Below are 17,814 nucleotides of genomic sequence, written 5' to 3'. Positions count from 1 at the left end.
TATTAAATAAATCATTTAAGGGTATTATAGTAATCTTGGCATATTTAAATATGATAGATAATTAATATGTTCTTTATTATTCCTTTAAATATGGGATGTAGTCAAAATCTGTTGAAAAAAACCTAGCCGATCATGTCTACAACGATTTATCCTCCCTCTCGTTTTTCCAAGCATTGGTCCTTGGTATTCATCAGGGTTTCGGAGGTTTTGGGCTACCGTAGAAGGGAAGATGTACTAGAGGCTCCATCAGAGGGCAGGAGGGGTTCCGATGGGGCAAAGAAATCAACGATGAAGTCGAATCTTCATAGGCCTTGATCGATGGGAACAGAAGAGAAATAAAGCGAAGGGAAGAGGTATCGATCTCCGATGAGTAACTAGACCGAAGAACAATGGGAGAAGCAGCGGGGTGGGGCTGTTGCTCCTATCGAAGTAGGTCAGGAGGTGGAGAGGATGTGGTGGTGGTCGCTGATTCTTCTTCTCCGTTGAAATCTAGGTATTTTTTATTCATGTCTTCCGATTATGGTTTTGGTTAATTATTTCTATGTTGACAATAAATTTTGCTAGAATTTTGCTGTTTTATTTTGATAAAATTTTAATATTTTATATCTTGATAATGTATTCTAACAGAATTTTGCTGTTGCATTCTAACAGAATTTGTGATAGAAATGGCTTGAAGAATGGCTTGAAGAACTGATGGGAAAGGTTTGAATAATGAATTAAAGAATGATCACACTCAATGTTTAAGAATGTTGTTATTTTTTAAGAATTACACTTGTTATTCTTTCAGAATATTGTTATTATTCAAAGAATCACAATTAATTGTTTGGTATATTATTAGTTCAAGAATCTATTTTGTGTATTCTTTTTCAAAATGTATTTAGTAGTTTATAATTGACATTATGTTATTCTGACAGAATATGTTATAATATAGTTATTTTTCAACATCGGATTCCAAAACTTTGTTATTCAATAATATTCTAGTAGAATAAAATTCTGAAAGAGAATCATTCTAACTAAAAAAATATTCTGACAGAATAAATGGGTTATTTTTACAAATTATGTTAGAATTAAAATTGAATTTATTAAAAAAAATCATATTTTTATAATTAGGAGAATTAATTATCCATAAATATCCGAAAATTTCCTTTTATAATTGTAGTTAATTGTCCAAATTACCCTTTTGCTAAAATTTGTATGATTATATGGTACATCTATCCCAGTATAATATCATACACTCTCAAATCATGTCCATTGATGAATTCCATCCGTTGGTCCAGATTTGTGCATTCTGCCACACAATAGTTAGTAAAAACAAAATAATTAACCTAAGCCTATATATATATATATATATATATATATATATATATATATATATATATATATATATATATATATATATATATATATATATATATATATATATATATATATAGGTGAGATCGGTTGAGAACTCATAGTGTCCTGAGAACCCGAAACTAAAAGTGGAACGTTAAATCAAAACTAATTTATTAAGAGCATGATCGTAATCTTATCGATCTCATTTAATGTTTATTTTTTTTGTGCTATTGTAAATATTAATACAAATGTCTAGAAATTACAAAATAAATCAAATATTCGGATTTTTTAAAAAAATAGTATTTTTTTGTTTTTTTTTAAAGTGTAGATTTTTTTAAAATTTTTTTATAGAAAACATGAATTTTGGAAAAAAAAATTGAAAAAATATTTAAAAAAAAAACTGTATTTTTTTAAAAAAACATTTAAAAATCAATAAAAAAAAAACTTGAATATTTAAAAAGTACTATAACTTTTTAACCAAAAAAATCAACATTTTTGGTACATTTATGCATATTTTTACAATTGCATATATACATATTTCATATATTATAACATTTGTAAAGTAATCATAAGAAAACTCATTTTATTTACTAATCTATAAACACAATACAATAAGTATTTTATTCGTTACAATATCAAATATTAAAAAACAAAAAAATACTACAAAATTTCAAAACATTTTCATGTCTTCATGTCAATATTTCCATATTTTCTTCAATTTATTATTTTCACCTCTTTAATATTCACCATAATTTCTTTCAAATCTACAAGAAAAATAAAAAGAAATTGATTGATACAAAAACACTCACAAAAATACATATATGATTTACATGTGAATCACATTTAATTCATATGTGATTTACATATGAATCACATGTAATTCATATGTGAATTACCTGCGAATCACATGTAATTCATATGTGAATTACATGCGAATCATATGTAATTCATATATGAATTATATGTGATTCATATGTGAATAACACGTGATTTACATGTGAATCACATGAAAATGATATGTGAATACCATGTGATTTACATGTAAATCACATGTAATTCATATTTGAATTACATGTGATTTATATGTGTATCACATGTGATTTTGAAACCACTCTGTATTGATTAATGATATAATTATATAATCTAGATTTGAAAAACAAACAAAAGACTGTATATAGTTTTCTCAAGAACACTTTTGAGTTTTGACTCAATTTGAAGATTGTCTGTAGATTGATATAAGCATCTTATACATATTTTCTCCTAGGGTTCCTAAGCTAGAATCAGCTTATGCTTTAACTGTAACACAAGTCTTAAGAAGCATTCTCCATAGCTAATACTCGGAAAGGGGACATGGCCATAATTTCTTATAATAGATGTGAAGCATCAAACACCTAACTAAAGCATACCAGGAGTATCTTCTTGCCAAATTAAACACTCATATAAGCAAAAAAAATATATGTGGGGGGCAACAAGTAATCAATATTTGTTGCCACACTACTCCAAACTTCCCATTTATCACTATGGATTAGGCTTTACGCAAGGGGATAGGAGGAGAGGTGTGGAGACATACACACCTAGAGGGATTCTACCATTTTCATATGAATTAAAGATCTATCTATAAAAAAGCGGACATCAAAAAAATAAATTTTGTGTATGTGGCTCTTTAATTATATATAATTAAAAGAAGCCATAACCCTTCAGCCGATTCATTAAGGTAAACATATGAAGCCTACTCCCAGAATAATCTATAAGAAACTCTTATATATTTGTATTAAATAAGTTTGCATTCCTCCAGTAATAGCTATCAGATTGTAGCAGGTCCACCTAGTACTCTTCCAATGAATATCAAGTTACAAATGTGTGAGCTCCATAGGCATCAGCAGACTTTTTTGAAGTTATTTCATGATATGTGTAAACTAAAGTCTCATTCTCATCTACTACTATATTTATTACTACTTTTTATGCTCAGCATACTTTTTTAGAGTTGTTTCATGATATGTGTATCTATGTGGTATGCCCTCTGAATAAAAAAATATAAATTTATTAGATGCAGGAAGATGGATCAAGACAAGGGGCATGATCCATTCTCATATAGACTTTTCTGAAAAAACAAACTGATATGACGTGGTTTTAATTATCTTCTTAGGTATGAGAAATTATTATAGCCAAAATAGTGGATGATGCAATTTTATGCATTTCTTATCTCATAACGCTAAACAAAATCCAATAAACTCTAAATAGTCTCTAATTACAAATGATAAAAAAAATTCTACTGGTCATCAAGATATGTTTCTTACAAAAATGGAACAATTGTCTCTAATTACAAATGATAAAAAAAAAAAAAAAAAAAAAAAAAAAAAAAATTCTACTGGTCATTTAACTACTCATGATAACTAAGAATACTGTATACAAGTCATAATGCGCCCAAACGAGAAGCCAAATCGGTGAACATATATTCACTACATGGAATAGTGAGGCCACCCATTGGATGACTATACCCAAATTCTTCCTCAGCCTGATCAAGCAGTTGTTGAAAAGTAGGTTTCATTAACAACCATACGGGAACTACAAATCTCTTCTTCTCTTGTTCACCAACATAAACCGCTAAACAGCCTTTCGGGATATCCATAGATTTTGTTGTCCTACTTCCATTTGAGAATGACCGTTTAAGAATTTGCTTTGCTTGAGTGATGCGGGGCATAAGAATGGCCATTTTATAAGGAGGGTATTGTCCGTTAACTTCAAAAGGCTTACGGTGAATGAAAATTCTCAAAGCACGATTTCTTGGGGAAAAGCTGTGAATCTGTGGTTGTGTTATTCGCCTTGAATGGTTTATATATGGTGACATATGGTGGAAATGGGATCAATAGCACATGCCTTTGTCTTTCCTGTTATAAAAAGGAAAAAAAAATACATAAATAATTTGTGAATCTAAAGGCCAATATAGCATCAAAAATATTTCAAGGATTGGTTGGTCCATCAAAATAAAAAAACCATGTGATGATGCCTATATACAAAGGTTTCCTAATCAATGCTATGGATTATATCCATATACATAATACATCATATATAGGCCACACCTCTTGTAAGAAAACCCCAGTGATTTTATATGGATTTGTTAGGAAACAAAGCCACACTCCCATAATATCACACGGGCCCATGATGTTTGTAGACTTCTTCACCACTTACCTTCTGTAGAGAATACCGGCCATATATACATGTTATCCTCTATGTTTAATTCTTTTGGGTATACAAGTAAATGTCAAAGACATTATACTATCTCTGAATATATGGTTGTGATATATATGTTAGATCATATTTTCTTGCAAGTTGAGAAACACAGCACATGATGCTTCCTTTCTGTCACATTGTCTCCATTTGTAATTTAATTACCTTTTTATCATCTGTTGTATACTTGGAGCTTCAATAAACCATTATATAATGAATCTGATAGGCAAAGAACCAGCACATGCACTTTCCTTGTAACTCCTCCACAAGATCTTTTAACAAAGCTACTCTCACATTGTTTTACTTCCTTCAGAAACCTTCAGAAAAATGGGTATTCGTATGCCTCGGATCATTCAAGCGAAACAAATTCTTCAAAGGTCTTTGTCAAATGGAACTCGCACATCAACAATGGATCTACCAAAAGGCTATTTTGCAGTTTATGTTGGGGAGCGAGAGCAAGAAAAGAAGCGCTTTGTGGTTCCTGTGTCGTTGTTAAGCAAACCTTCATTTCAAGACTTATTACATCAGGCAGAGGAAGAGTATGGATATGACCATCCGATGGGTGGCCTTACAATCCCATGTAGCGAGCACATATTCTTTGATCTCGCAACTAGTCTGGGCGCATTATGAATTCAGTTTATATCCTTGAAGGTGTAAATAGTTTTTTTGTAAAGTACTGATCACTGACCATTTTGCAACATGTGATACTCATCAGTTGTCCAGTTATACAGGTTGTTTTGAAACTCGAATTCGGACTTCATTCGAATCCACTATGTGTTGGTTAATGATATAATCTAGACTCGAATGACAAACAAAATTCATTATAGATAGTTTTCTCAAGAAAAGATTTGACTCAATTGAAGATTGTATGTAGAATGATATAAGCATCGTGTACATATTTTCTCCTTGGGTTCCTAAGCTAGAATCAGCTTATACTTTGACCGATTTGAGCAATTCAAAGTTCAAGCATTACTGTTATTCTCTCTTTCCTGTTCCTAAAACTCAGAGATCATTACCAGGAATAAAACATAATATTTGTACCACTCTTGTTTAAACATTGTTATAAGAGTATACATATGTTATAAGAAGTCTTAAGAAGCATTCTACAGAGCTAATACTCGGAAAGGGGAGATGCCCATAATATCTTATAGTAGATTTGAAGCATCAAACACCTAACTAAAGCTTACCAGGAGTATCTTCTTGCCAAATTAAACTCTCATGTAAGCAAAAAACTCCAAGTGGGGGGCAACAAGTAATCAATATTTGTTGCCACACTACTCCAAACTTCCCATCTACCATTTTCATATGAATTAAAGATCTATCTATAAAAAAGCGGACATCATCAAAATAAATTTTGTGTATATAGCTCTTTAATTTTATATGATTAAAACAAGCCATAACCCTTCATCCGATTCATTAAGGTAGCCATGTGAAGCCTACTGCCAGAATAATCTATAAGAAACTCTTGTATATTTGTATTAAATAAGTTTTACATTCCTCCAGTAATAGCTATCAGATTGTAGCAGGTCCTCTAGTTCTCTTCCAATGAATATCAAGTTACAAATGTGTGAGCTCCATAGGCTTCATCATACTTTTTTGAAGTTATTTCATGATATGTGTAAACTAAAGTCTCATTCTTATTTACTACTATATTTATTACTTTTTATGCTCAGCATACTTTTTTAGAGTTGTTTCATGATATGTGTATCTACGTGGTATGCCCTCTGAATAAAAAAATATAAATTTATTACATGCAGGAAGATGGATCGCAACAAAGCTCATGATCCGTTCTCATATACACTTTTCTTAATTCATTTTATCATTTTGCATACCGGTTTCTGAAAAAAGAAACTGATATGATATGATTTTATCTTCTTAGGGACGCACATCAAGGTATGAGAAATTATTATAGCCAAAATAGTGCATGATGCAATTTTCTGCATTTCTTATCTCATAACACTAAGCGAAATCCAATAAATTCTATATAGTTTTGGTTCAACTTTCCTACAAAAATGGGACATAATTACAAATGATAAAAAAAAATTCTACTGGTCAGTCAACTACTCGTGATAACTAAGAATGTTGTATACAAGTAAGTCATAATGCGCCCAAACGAGAAGCTAAATCGGTGAACGTACATTCACTACATGGAATAGTGAGGCCACCCATTGGATGACTATACCCAAATTCTTCCTCAGCTTGATCAAGCAGTTGTTGAAAAATAGGTTTCATTAACAACGATACGGGAACTACAAATCTCTTCTTCTCTTGCTCACCAACATAAACCGCTAAACAGCCTTTCGGGATATCCATAGATTTTGTTGTCCTACTTCCATTTGAGAATGACCGTTTAAGAATTTGCTTTGCTTGAGTGATGCGGGGCATAAGAATGGCCATTTTATAAGGAGGGTATTGTCTCTTAACTTCAAAAGGCTTACGGTGAATGAAAATTCTCAAAGCACGACTTCTTGTGGAAAGGCTGTGAATCTGTGGTTGTGTTATTCATCTTGAATGGTTTATATATCCATATGGTATATGGAAAACTAGATTGCACATGGTGACATATGCTGGAAATGGGATCAGTAGCACATGCCTTTGTCTTTCCTGTTATAAAAAGGAAAAAAAAAAATACATAATTAATTTATGAATCTAAATATTTCAAGGATTGGTTGGTCCATCCAAATAAAAAAAAATCATGTGATGATGCCTATATACAAAGGTTTCCTAATCAATGCGTTGAATTATATCCATATACATATTAATACATCATAGGCCACACCTGTTGTAAGAAAACCCCAGTGATTTTATATGGGTTTGTTATGAAACAAGAGCCACACTCCCATTAATATCACATGGGCCCATGATGTTTGTAGAGTTCTTCACCACTTACCTTCTATAGAGAATACTGGCCATACATGTTTTCCTCCATGATTAATTCTTTTGGGTATACAAGTAAATGTCAAAGACATTATACTATCTCTGAATATATGGTTGTGATATGTAAGATCATACTTTCTTGCAAGTTGAGAAACAGAGCACATGATATTGCCTTTTTGTCACAACGTCCCTATCTGTAATTTAATTGCTTTCTTATCAACTATAGTACATTAATTTGAAGCTTCAATAAACCATTATATAAAGCATGTGATAGGCAAAGCACCAGCACACTTTCCTTTGTAACTCCTCCGCAACATCTTTTAACAAAGAAAAGACTCTCACATTGTTTTACTTCCTTCAGCAACCTTCAGAAAAATGGGTATTCGTATGCCTCGGATCATTCAAGCGAAACAAATTCTTCAAAGGTCTTTGTCAAATGGAACTCGCACATCAACAATGGATCTACCAAAAGGCTATTTTGCAGTTTATGTTGGGGAGCAAGAGCAAGAAAAGAAGCGCTTTGTGGTTCCTGTGTCGTTGTTAAGCCAACCTTCATTTCAAGACTTATTACATCAGGCAGAGGAAGAGTACGGATATGACCATCCAATGGGTGGCCTCACAATCCCATGTAGCCAGCACATATTCTATGATCTCGCAACTAGTCTGGGCGCATTATGAATTCAATTTATTGAGTTGAAGTTGTAAATAGTTTTTTTGTAAAGTAATGATCACTACCTTTTTGCAAGTTGTTTTGGCCAAGTTGTTTACTATGTGTTGGTTAATGATATAATCTAGAATTGAATGACAAACAAAATTCATTGTAAATAGTTTTCTCATGAAAAGTTGACTCAATTTGAAGATTCTCTGTAGACTGATATGAGCAATTCAAAGATCAATCATTACTGTTATTCTTTCTTTCCTGTTCCTAAAACCCAGAGAGCAGAACCAGGAGTAAAACATAATATTTGTACCACTCTTGTTGCATGTTTGGTAGTTAATATTTTTATCTAGAAATTATTGTTATTCTTTTTATAGGACTCGGTGTTTGTCCTTAACAAGATCATTGGGTATATATATGAAAAATCAAAAAACTATGTATATACATGTTTAGAAATCGATCAGAGAACTCAATTGATCAGGACCTATTTCTGTTGAAGTCAGACTAAGGACTACTGCATGCTTTCTTAATGGTTAATATTTGGTACCATAACCTGAATGGTTGCAACTATAGTATTAAATACAGTTTCGTTTTCTTTGGTATATATTCTGCTTACTGTTGTTAATTTAATGCTTATCAGAGTGTCTGCTACTAACATGTGTATGTATATGGCAAACAGTATTACCATATATCACAGATAGAATTGCTACTTGAGAATGTTTTCTCCACAGAATTGACGACCAACATTATTTCGTTCTATATGTTTATATATTGGTTAGTGTCAGAAAAAGACAAAAAAAACAAGAAAAGTTATCTACGGAGTGATTTTATCAGTTTATGGACTGTGAGAAATTCACATTGAGGAAAATAGTAAACGCAAAAAGTAGTTTTTTTATTTATGTCCTATCTCATAACAATAAACAAAATACAATGAACTCTATATTAATAATCCTTGTCCCAATTTCATACAAATGGGACAATTATCTCTATTTACAACTGATACAAGATCGATCCTAGTGGTTAGTTTGTTATAATACCAGATTCACTACATTGATTGTGAGGCCACCCATTGGGTAAACATACCCAAATTCTTCCTCTTCCCGATCTAGTAATTCTTCATAAACTGTTAAATAGGCTCTCGGGATATCCATATATTTTATTGTGATGCTTTCATTTGATGATGATCATCGCAGAATTTGTTTTGCTTTTGTGATCTGGGGCATAAGTATGGTCATTTTTCAAGGAATGCAATTCTGTTCACTTCAAAAGGCAAATGATAAATGAAAATTTTCAAAGCACGACTTCACGATGAAATGTTTGAAAGAACTTGTGGTTGTGCTATTTATATTAATTTGTTTATATATACAAATAATATAGGATTTTAAATGAGGGATAGCGACATTCTGTGGAAGAAAAAGCTATGTCACATGCTTTGGTCTTCCAGTGACGTTTAACAAGGACCAAAACACATAATTCATTTATAAATTAAAACCCATCAGATTTTAGCCACACTTTTGTGTTTGTTAGGAAGCATATACAGCCACATCCCATTAATATCGCATGGGACCATGATGTGTGTACTATTCTTCACCGCTTACTTTGTATAGAATTAGGGCCATGCATGTTCTCTTCTATCTTGAATTATTTTTTTGTATACAAGCACCGGTTTAAGTTCATTTAATTGTATCTGAGTTTATGGTTGTGATATGATACCTTCTTGCAAGTTGAAACACACAACACATGATATTACCTTTCTGTAACAATGTCTCTATCTGCCATTTAATTTATTTCCCTTTTTTTTATTTCCTTTATTTTAAATTTGAAGCATCAATGAACCACTATATAAAGCATGTCAGAAAGACAAAGCACCAACATAATTTCATCTCTAACTCATCCACAAAACCTTTCACTTAGAAAATACTCTCACATTATTTTACTCCCTTCACCGACCTTCAGAAAAATGGGTATTCATATGCCTCGGATCATTCAAGCAAAACAAATTTTCCAACGGCCTTTGTCAAATCGAACCCACACAGCAACAATGGATCTACCCAAAGGGTATTTGGCAGTCTATGTTGGAGAGCAAGAAAAGAAGCGCTTTGTGATTCCTGTGTCCTTCTTAAGCCAACCTTCATTTCAAGACTTATTATGTCAGGCTGAAGAAGAGTTTGGTTATGACCATCCAATGGGTGGCCTCACAATCCGGTGTAGTGAGCACACATTCTTTGATCTCACAAGTCGTTTGGGCACATGTTGAATTCAAGTTATAGATAATTTTATTTGCCAACACAATTTTGTAAAGTACTGACCGATCACTACCTTTTGCAACATGTGGGGATAGGTCACTTGTCCATGTTGTTTTATAACAGTGTTAGAAATTGTTTTGAATCTATTGTATATTTTTTGATGTTATAATCATACACTTGAATGACAAACAAAGTTCTCTTTCAATAGTTTCCATGACAATGGTTTTCATTCAATCTGATGTATTTCCTTAATTTTATTAAGCGGTGGTGTTTTGGGTTTTTTCATTAGGTCACGTGTTCTTTGATTATCTTATAGTATTTCATGATGAATTCAACTGTAGTTTTCTTAAACAGTGTTGAACCTAACAAATATGTATGCAATCACTCAATGACCAAATGTACTTGATGTGACACTACAAGAATAATCGGCATTAGCGGCGACAGCCACCTTTAGCAGCGACACATAATTTTCGTGTTATGTGTCGCCGCTAAAGGTGGCTGTCGCCGCTAAAAGTGTCGCCGCTAATGCCCATCGACCCCGATCCGCGTCGAAATATGAGGTGAAACCTTAACCATTGATTTTGTCCCTAATCTAACGACTGAAAATCGATAATATACATACCAATAGCGGCGACACCAATAGCGGCGACGGTGTCGCCGCTAATACTCGAAAATTTTGACCGCCAAAGTTTTCCCCCAAAGATGTCGCGGATAATAGTCAAAAAATTTGACCATCAAAATTCCCCCCAAAGGTGTCGCCGCTAATACTCTATATGTCGCCGCTAATACTCGAAAATTTTGACCGCCAAAGTTTTCCCCCCAAAGTTGTCGCGGATAATAGTCAAAAAATTTGACCATCAAAATTCCCCCCAAAGGTGTCGCCGCTTATACTCTATATGTCGCCGCTAATACTCAACGTGTCGCCGCTAAAAGGCGTCGCCGCTAATGCCCTTCCCAGATATAACCCCCTTCAGCTCCTTCTTCCTCCTTCAACTCCTTCTTCCTCTATCAGCTCCTTCTTCCCCCTTCTCGTTTCTATGAACTCATTTATATGTAGAATTTGTCTTTTGTATATGTATGTATTTGTGTATTAGTATACATATATATATATATATATATATATATATATATATATATGAGTGTTTTTATATGTGTATTATGTATGTATTTGTGTATTAGTATGTGTATCATGTATGTATATGTGTTTTTGTATATGTATGTATATGCTTTTGTATGTGTATTGTGTATGTATGGATGTGTTTTTGGTTATATTTTTTATAAAGTTTTTATAATTTATAACAATTTTTATAATTTTATAAGGTTTGTTTTGTATATGGAAAGAATGTTTAAAAAAAACTAAAAAAAAGAGAAAACTACAATTAGCGGCGACACTTTTAGTGGCGACATGGTATTAGCGGCGACGGTAAGCATTAGCAGCGACAAATTGGGTATTAGCGACGAACCAACAGCGGCGACCCTTTAGCGGCGACGTGTCGCCGCTAAAGGTATTAGCGGCGACAATCGGGACCTTTAGCGGCGACGCCTGTCGTCACTAATAGTCATTATTCTTGTAGTGTGAATTGGCAAAATCGTAAGTGAAATACCTGTAATCGATTACACTGAACCCTAATTAAGAATATTTGCAACTGAAAATAATAACATTGTCACAAGAAATTATCATGTACATTTCTTACAACTTTAATTAAGAAAAAAAAAACAAAGGTGGGGTAAATGTAGTCATCCAAGCTTTTTATATTTGTTCCAACTCCATAGTTCATATCCATTTCAAAGGGCATTGGGCAGGTGTTTAAGGAGTAGTTGAACTTGATCATTTCAAGTGTTGAAGCAATGTCCCACTCTCGGTAAAAATACACATGACACCAGTATTATTTAGAGAGTTGATTTATTGGCTTGTATATGGTGTTAAGCTGTGTGACCTTTTCTGGTGGGAAGCTTTTATGGGGAAAATAAATCACCTAATTTGGTGTTTTGTCTAATCAAAGTTCCATATTCGGGTGATGCGCCTATCTTGGCGAGGAGGTGTTCAAATACATTAGGGTTTTTGTTATGAAGGCTAATGTGGATTTTGACCTGAACTTAGACTCTACCGCCTTCATCGAGCCTTCATTCCATGCTCGTATCCATCACCTTCATCTCTCCCAAATCCAAAGAGCATGCTTGCTTAAGCATGGAGTGTGAACTCATTATCTTCGTCCTAAACCTTCCATTTCTATCCACCATTGTCCAAATGAGAAGTAAGAGTTGATGGCATATTTGAAATATCTGGTTGGATTACAAGCATAAAATGGCTTGATTAATTTTATTTGTATGCTCTTTATTTATAAATGTATATGGTTGTAACTACTCAATTTTGGAAGTATATCATGTAAGAAACTATAACAAGGATAAACGAAAACGAAACAGAAAATAAAAAAATAATAATAATAAAAAAAAAAGTTGAGGCCTGTGTTTGACACAATTTCCTTAAAATAAATTCGACTCACTTTGGGTGTTTGTTTCCCAACATACAACAGCAAGATCGGTTCTTCAAGACCGTTGAACTCAATAAGGTCTGTATATTATCTTGATACATGCTAGAAAATGATGTGTTAGAAAGGGAGAAGAGTAGAGAGTTTTTCCGTGTCCTTTACCACGTAGAAGATCACTATCTTTATAGTGCAAACTTGTAACTCTCACCATAATTATAATTTATGGAGATTACAAAACAACACCTTAATTGTTGAATTAAAATGAATATTAAACACAAAATTTATAATGGAAATTTTGTTTATTTTTCTATTCTAATTCAGTTTTAAACAAAAAATTAACAAAATAGGAATTTTGTTTACTTTAATTGTTTAACCACTCGACCACTCTAAACACCATAGTTTTGTGCGTAATTTCTCATTCATTTTTTTTCCAACAATCCCCCACATGAATGGAGATTTATCATACATTTTCAAACTACCTAGATAAATCCAACAGTTGAATCATGCATTGGATAGGTAGGTGTTACCCTTTGAACCTTCCTTTAAGATATGTATTTATTTTACTAGCAAACCAGTAGACTTGATGTCCTTGAACTGTACTGCCGTTTGTGTAAATAATCAATATATGTATCACATGATTCTCTCTGACCTAGTTAGGTTTTCGTTGATATGTCTGTTATGGTAATTGACAGTTGTCTGATTCTGTAAGAGCTTTTAGGAATGTGCCCATACAATTCCATTTGAAGCGAACCCACTTTTCTCTCACATAGGTAATTGCATCATAATCATTAAATGCTAATGCATGATGATTTACAACTTATCATCTTCAGCTATAAGCTTAACCTGCATCACTGTTTCTTTTAGGAATGGGTTGGGGTTAACCCCCACAGTGATTCACAAATGTTATATGCAAGTAGGTTGTCCCATTGAACCTAGATCTTGGAATCTCCAGTCAAGTATGTAGGGTTTTCCATCGAAATAAATTATTAATAAATGGGTTTTAGTCCCATTCCTCATAACAACCTCTCATTCCAAGTATTTCGTTAATGGATCTGCAATCTTATTTTGACTTTCTGTAGTCATTAAAGATAATTCACCTTGAGAGTCATTTTTGAATGATGTTATGTCTTTGAAAAATATGTCTAGACTCACCATGTACACATATAGGAGATATTAGCTTATCATAGGACATCTCCTAAGAACTTACAAAGGCCTTATAAACTTGCAAATTTGTTATCCTACATTTTCCAACAAATGTTGACCATTATCAATATGGTTACTCTTACTCCATAGTTACCACTATTGAATATGCATAATTGTGTCAACATAATACGATAAGCATATGTACTACATGTATTTGTGAATTCGTAATAACATTGGCCAGATGTAATTATGAATATTCCATACATGAGTTTCCTTGAAAATATCACATTTTCCATGAAATTTCTTGCTTTAGCTATCTACATGTAAAATTCTTTAGGCGTCCTGTCACACCCTCGAACCGGACGATGGAAATATGTGAGGGTTCGTGTGACTAAAAACTTGAAATATCATCATAATGAATATATACATGAAACATAACACGATCATCACCAAACATTACATAATACAATTGGTATTGTTCACATCAAGTACATTGTCTTAGATTACATATTCCAAAATGTTAATAATTGTATGATGCTTGACATTACACAAAATAAATCCACACACTTGAAGATTCTTCTGCTTAATGGTTGCCTAAGAATACAAGTTATTTTGAAAACGGTCAGCTTATATAATGTTGGTGAGTTCAAAAGCAAGTTTGATTTAAAAAGATTTGTATTGATAGTATAACCCAAAAAATCTGATATTTTTTGTAAAATTTGTTTACAACATGATGTGATGATCTAATATATGTGTGTATGTGTGATTTCAAAACATGTGTAAATGAATGAATTCCAAAAGTTTTCCTTGTCTTGTATTTGATGCATGTAAAAGAAAGTAAATGATGGTAATTCCCGAAAAATCCGATATTTCCTGATCTATAATAGTATTGTAATAATTGCATTATCGTATGAATTGTTTTGTATCGTCACAATGTATGAATTTGATTTCCCTTGAAAAGTATAAATGGTAATGGATCTCTATGTGAGTCGTTATAACCATGCATGATAAATGAGTAATTCGCCTGACTTGGCATTTTTCCAAACGCCGGTTTGGATCAAGATTTTGTCACCCTACACTAGCCGAGTCTAACTATAACAAACAGCTCAGGTGTGGGGGAGTCACCCCCGTATAGATCTATACAAACTCCCGCTCTCCCTTCCTAGAGACTCTGATTATAACTACAGGCTACGACCAAACACTTAATGGTGTCGATCGATAATTCTCATTAGACCCCAATAATTTTCACATGAATATGATTAATGTTAAAGGTAGTTTTATTTACTAACACCTGATAATACTTGAATGTGATAGACACAGCCCAACAAACATGCATAAGGACAGTTGTGGCCTATTAAACACGTAAGTTATTTCTAGGCTTGATGGCATGCAAACGGACACATTGAAGCCCATTAAGCATACAATGACTCTCTTCGGATAAAATTAACATGCAATTGGGCCACTAAGGCCCAATAACATGTAAAAGTTTATTTAGACCGAATGAGCATGTCATTGGGTTACTAAGGCCCAGTAGACATGAATTGATTATATTGGGCCCAATGAACATGCAAATGGATCACGAAGGCCCAATAAGCATGTATTACAAGTACCAGGCCCAATATTGATACCATTATTCTATTTTTGTATATTTGATATGGTATTGTGTTTTTATATCAACCATTTACTTATGATCTTAAGATACTCAATGTTTGATCTATAACGATATTATTGGTTTATAAAATATACCATTTTAAATCCTAAATAAAACTTATATTTTTTGGGGCAATGGTTTAATAGTTGATACGTTTGACTCAAAATATTTAATTGGGCATTCTAAACCTTGATTTGCAAGAATTTACATTTTCAGCCCTTATTTGTAAAAAAAATCACTTTTGGCTCAATTCCCACAAATTTTACATTTTTGGCCCAAAATCCAAAAACTTTGCATTTTTAATCCCAATTTCGAAATAAATGTTATTTTCACCCCTAAATTTGGTTTATTTACATATATGGCTCAAACATTGATCAGATGACATTTTTAACCCCAAAACTTCTTATTTTTCGCAAATTTGGGCCCAAAACCGTGAGGCCCAAATATTAAGCCCATTAGGCTAAAATTTACACTTTTGGCCCTTTAAAAAATATGGTTACGATAAAAACCCATTTTTATACAAGTATGACCTGTTTTATCCTTATAAAACCGTAAATGTCACTTTTTGCCCTTATCTTTTGTTTTCTTGACAAATATGACCCTTAACAAGATTTTTGCTTTGAATTTTTCATATCTTAAACATATAAACAATTTTAACTTGATAATATGATGTATAAGGTGACTTAATTCATGGGGTTTTACTGATTGTTTCTTAAGATGTTAAGATGTGTTAAGATTTAACACGTTTTTAAAAAATAAACTAAGAAATCACACATATCAAGCATATAACACATAGATATACACATTTTTACTTGTATTCTCCCCCAAAAATCATGTAAAAACCGAAAACAAGGGGTATGAACTCACCTTGGGTGATGAATCGGTTTTTATGAAGAAGTGGAAGAATCTTTTTTGATCCTATCAAGCATTCTTGAGTAGATCTTGAACTTAGGAGGGTTCTAAGAGTATGATTTACAAACACTTATTTAGAAGGAGTGTCTTGACATCAAATGAAGTTATAGCACTTGTATATGTAAAAACTTACCAATAAATGATGATTTTTGGTGGCAAACCTTCTTGAAAATGCTTAAAGGATCTCGAAATTTTGAGAGGAAAGGAAGGAGTGTTCTTGTAAGTGTTTGAGAGTTTATTTGAGAGAAATTTGAAAGTGAAGTGTGTGTGTGTGTGTGCTCTTCTCGGCCTAGAGTTATAATGAGAGAGGGAGAGAAGTCTTGAGGTGATGGTTGAATGGAGATATGAGAAGTTAATAGATATAAGTTATGTATATTGCATTGTTATCCTATATATAAAAATGAGGTGGCATTGTTAAGATTAATCATCCATTTTATTTCTTTCTTTTTTTTGGTCGAGAATGGGCTAAAGAGAAAGGAGGCAGTTTAGCTTGGCCCATTTCTAGCCTTTGTTCGAAATTATGAGGCCCAACAATTATTTTTCAGCCCATTGGGCCTTTAGGGTAATTCACGGCCCAGATGACATATAAGAATGGATTTTATGGTCCATTAGGGTTAGTTGGATCAATTATGGCCTAAAATCCAAAAACTATGCATTTTTAATCCCAATTTCGAAATAAATGTTATTTTCACCCCTAAATTTGCTTTATTTACATTTATGGCTCAAACTTTGATCAGATGACATTTTTAACCCCAAAACTTCTTATTTTTCGCAAATTTGGGCCCAAAACCGTGAGGCCCAAATATTAAGCCCATTAGGCTAAAATTTACACTTTTGGACCTTTAAAAAGTATGGTTAGATAAAAACCCATTTTTATACAACTATGACCTGTTTGATCCTTATAAAACCGTAAATGTCACTTTTTGCCCTTATCTTTTGTTTTCTTGACATATATGACCCTTAACAAGACTTTTGCTTTGAATTTTTCATATCTTAAACATATAAACAATTTTAACTTGATAATATGATGTATAAGGTGACTTAATTCATGGGGTTTTACTGATTGTTTCTTAAGATGTCGAGATATGTTAAGATTTAACACGTTTTTACAAAATAAACTAAGAAATCACACATATCAAGCATATAACACATAGATATACACATTTTTACTTGTATTCTCCCCTAAAAATCATGTAAAAACCGAAAACAAGGGGTATGAACTCACCTTGGGTGATGAATCGGTTTTTATGAAGAAGTGGAAGAAACTTTTTTGAT

The 17,814-nt window shown here is 32.7% G+C and overlaps 4 protein-coding genes across 4 annotated transcripts; 2 read left to right on the top strand and 2 right to left on the bottom strand.

Annotated features, from left to right (window-relative positions):
* Nucleotides 1-3,748: 3,748 nt before the first annotated feature.
* On the bottom strand, nucleotides 3,749-4,048 carry LOC145010351 (auxin-responsive protein SAUR19-like). The gene has a single exon (XM_078968908.1). The coding sequence runs from the start codon at nucleotides 4,046-4,048 to the stop codon at nucleotides 3,749-3,751; it is 300 nt and encodes a 99-aa protein (XP_078825034.1).
* A 609-nt stretch (nucleotides 4,049-4,657) lies between these two features.
* LOC145010116 (auxin-induced protein 15A-like) lies at nucleotides 4,658-5,587 on the top strand. The gene has a single exon (XM_078968697.1). The coding sequence runs from the start codon at nucleotides 4,891-4,893 to the stop codon at nucleotides 5,191-5,193; it is 303 nt and encodes a 100-aa protein (XP_078824823.1). The 5' UTR covers nucleotides 4,658-4,890; the 3' UTR covers nucleotides 5,194-5,587.
* Nucleotides 5,588-6,660: 1,073 nt separating this feature from the next.
* LOC145010350 (auxin-responsive protein SAUR19-like) lies at nucleotides 6,661-6,960 on the bottom strand. The gene has a single exon (XM_078968907.1). The coding sequence runs from the start codon at nucleotides 6,958-6,960 to the stop codon at nucleotides 6,661-6,663; it is 300 nt and encodes a 99-aa protein (XP_078825033.1).
* A 747-nt stretch (nucleotides 6,961-7,707) lies between these two features.
* On the top strand, nucleotides 7,708-8,185 carry LOC145012786 (auxin-induced protein 15A-like). The gene has a single exon (XM_078971582.1). The coding sequence runs from the start codon at nucleotides 7,816-7,818 to the stop codon at nucleotides 8,116-8,118; it is 303 nt and encodes a 100-aa protein (XP_078827708.1). The 5' UTR covers nucleotides 7,708-7,815; the 3' UTR covers nucleotides 8,119-8,185.
* Nucleotides 8,186-17,814: the final 9,629 nt, after the last annotated feature.

The sequence above is a fragment of the Lactuca saligna genome, chromosome 8, assembly GCF_052625555.1.
Source record: "Lactuca saligna cultivar CGN05327 chromosome 8, ASM5262555v1, whole genome shotgun sequence".
In the NCBI taxonomy this organism is placed as follows: Eukaryota; Viridiplantae; Streptophyta; class Magnoliopsida; order Asterales; family Asteraceae; genus Lactuca; species Lactuca saligna.
This window is presented reverse-complemented; position numbering and strand designations above follow the sequence as displayed.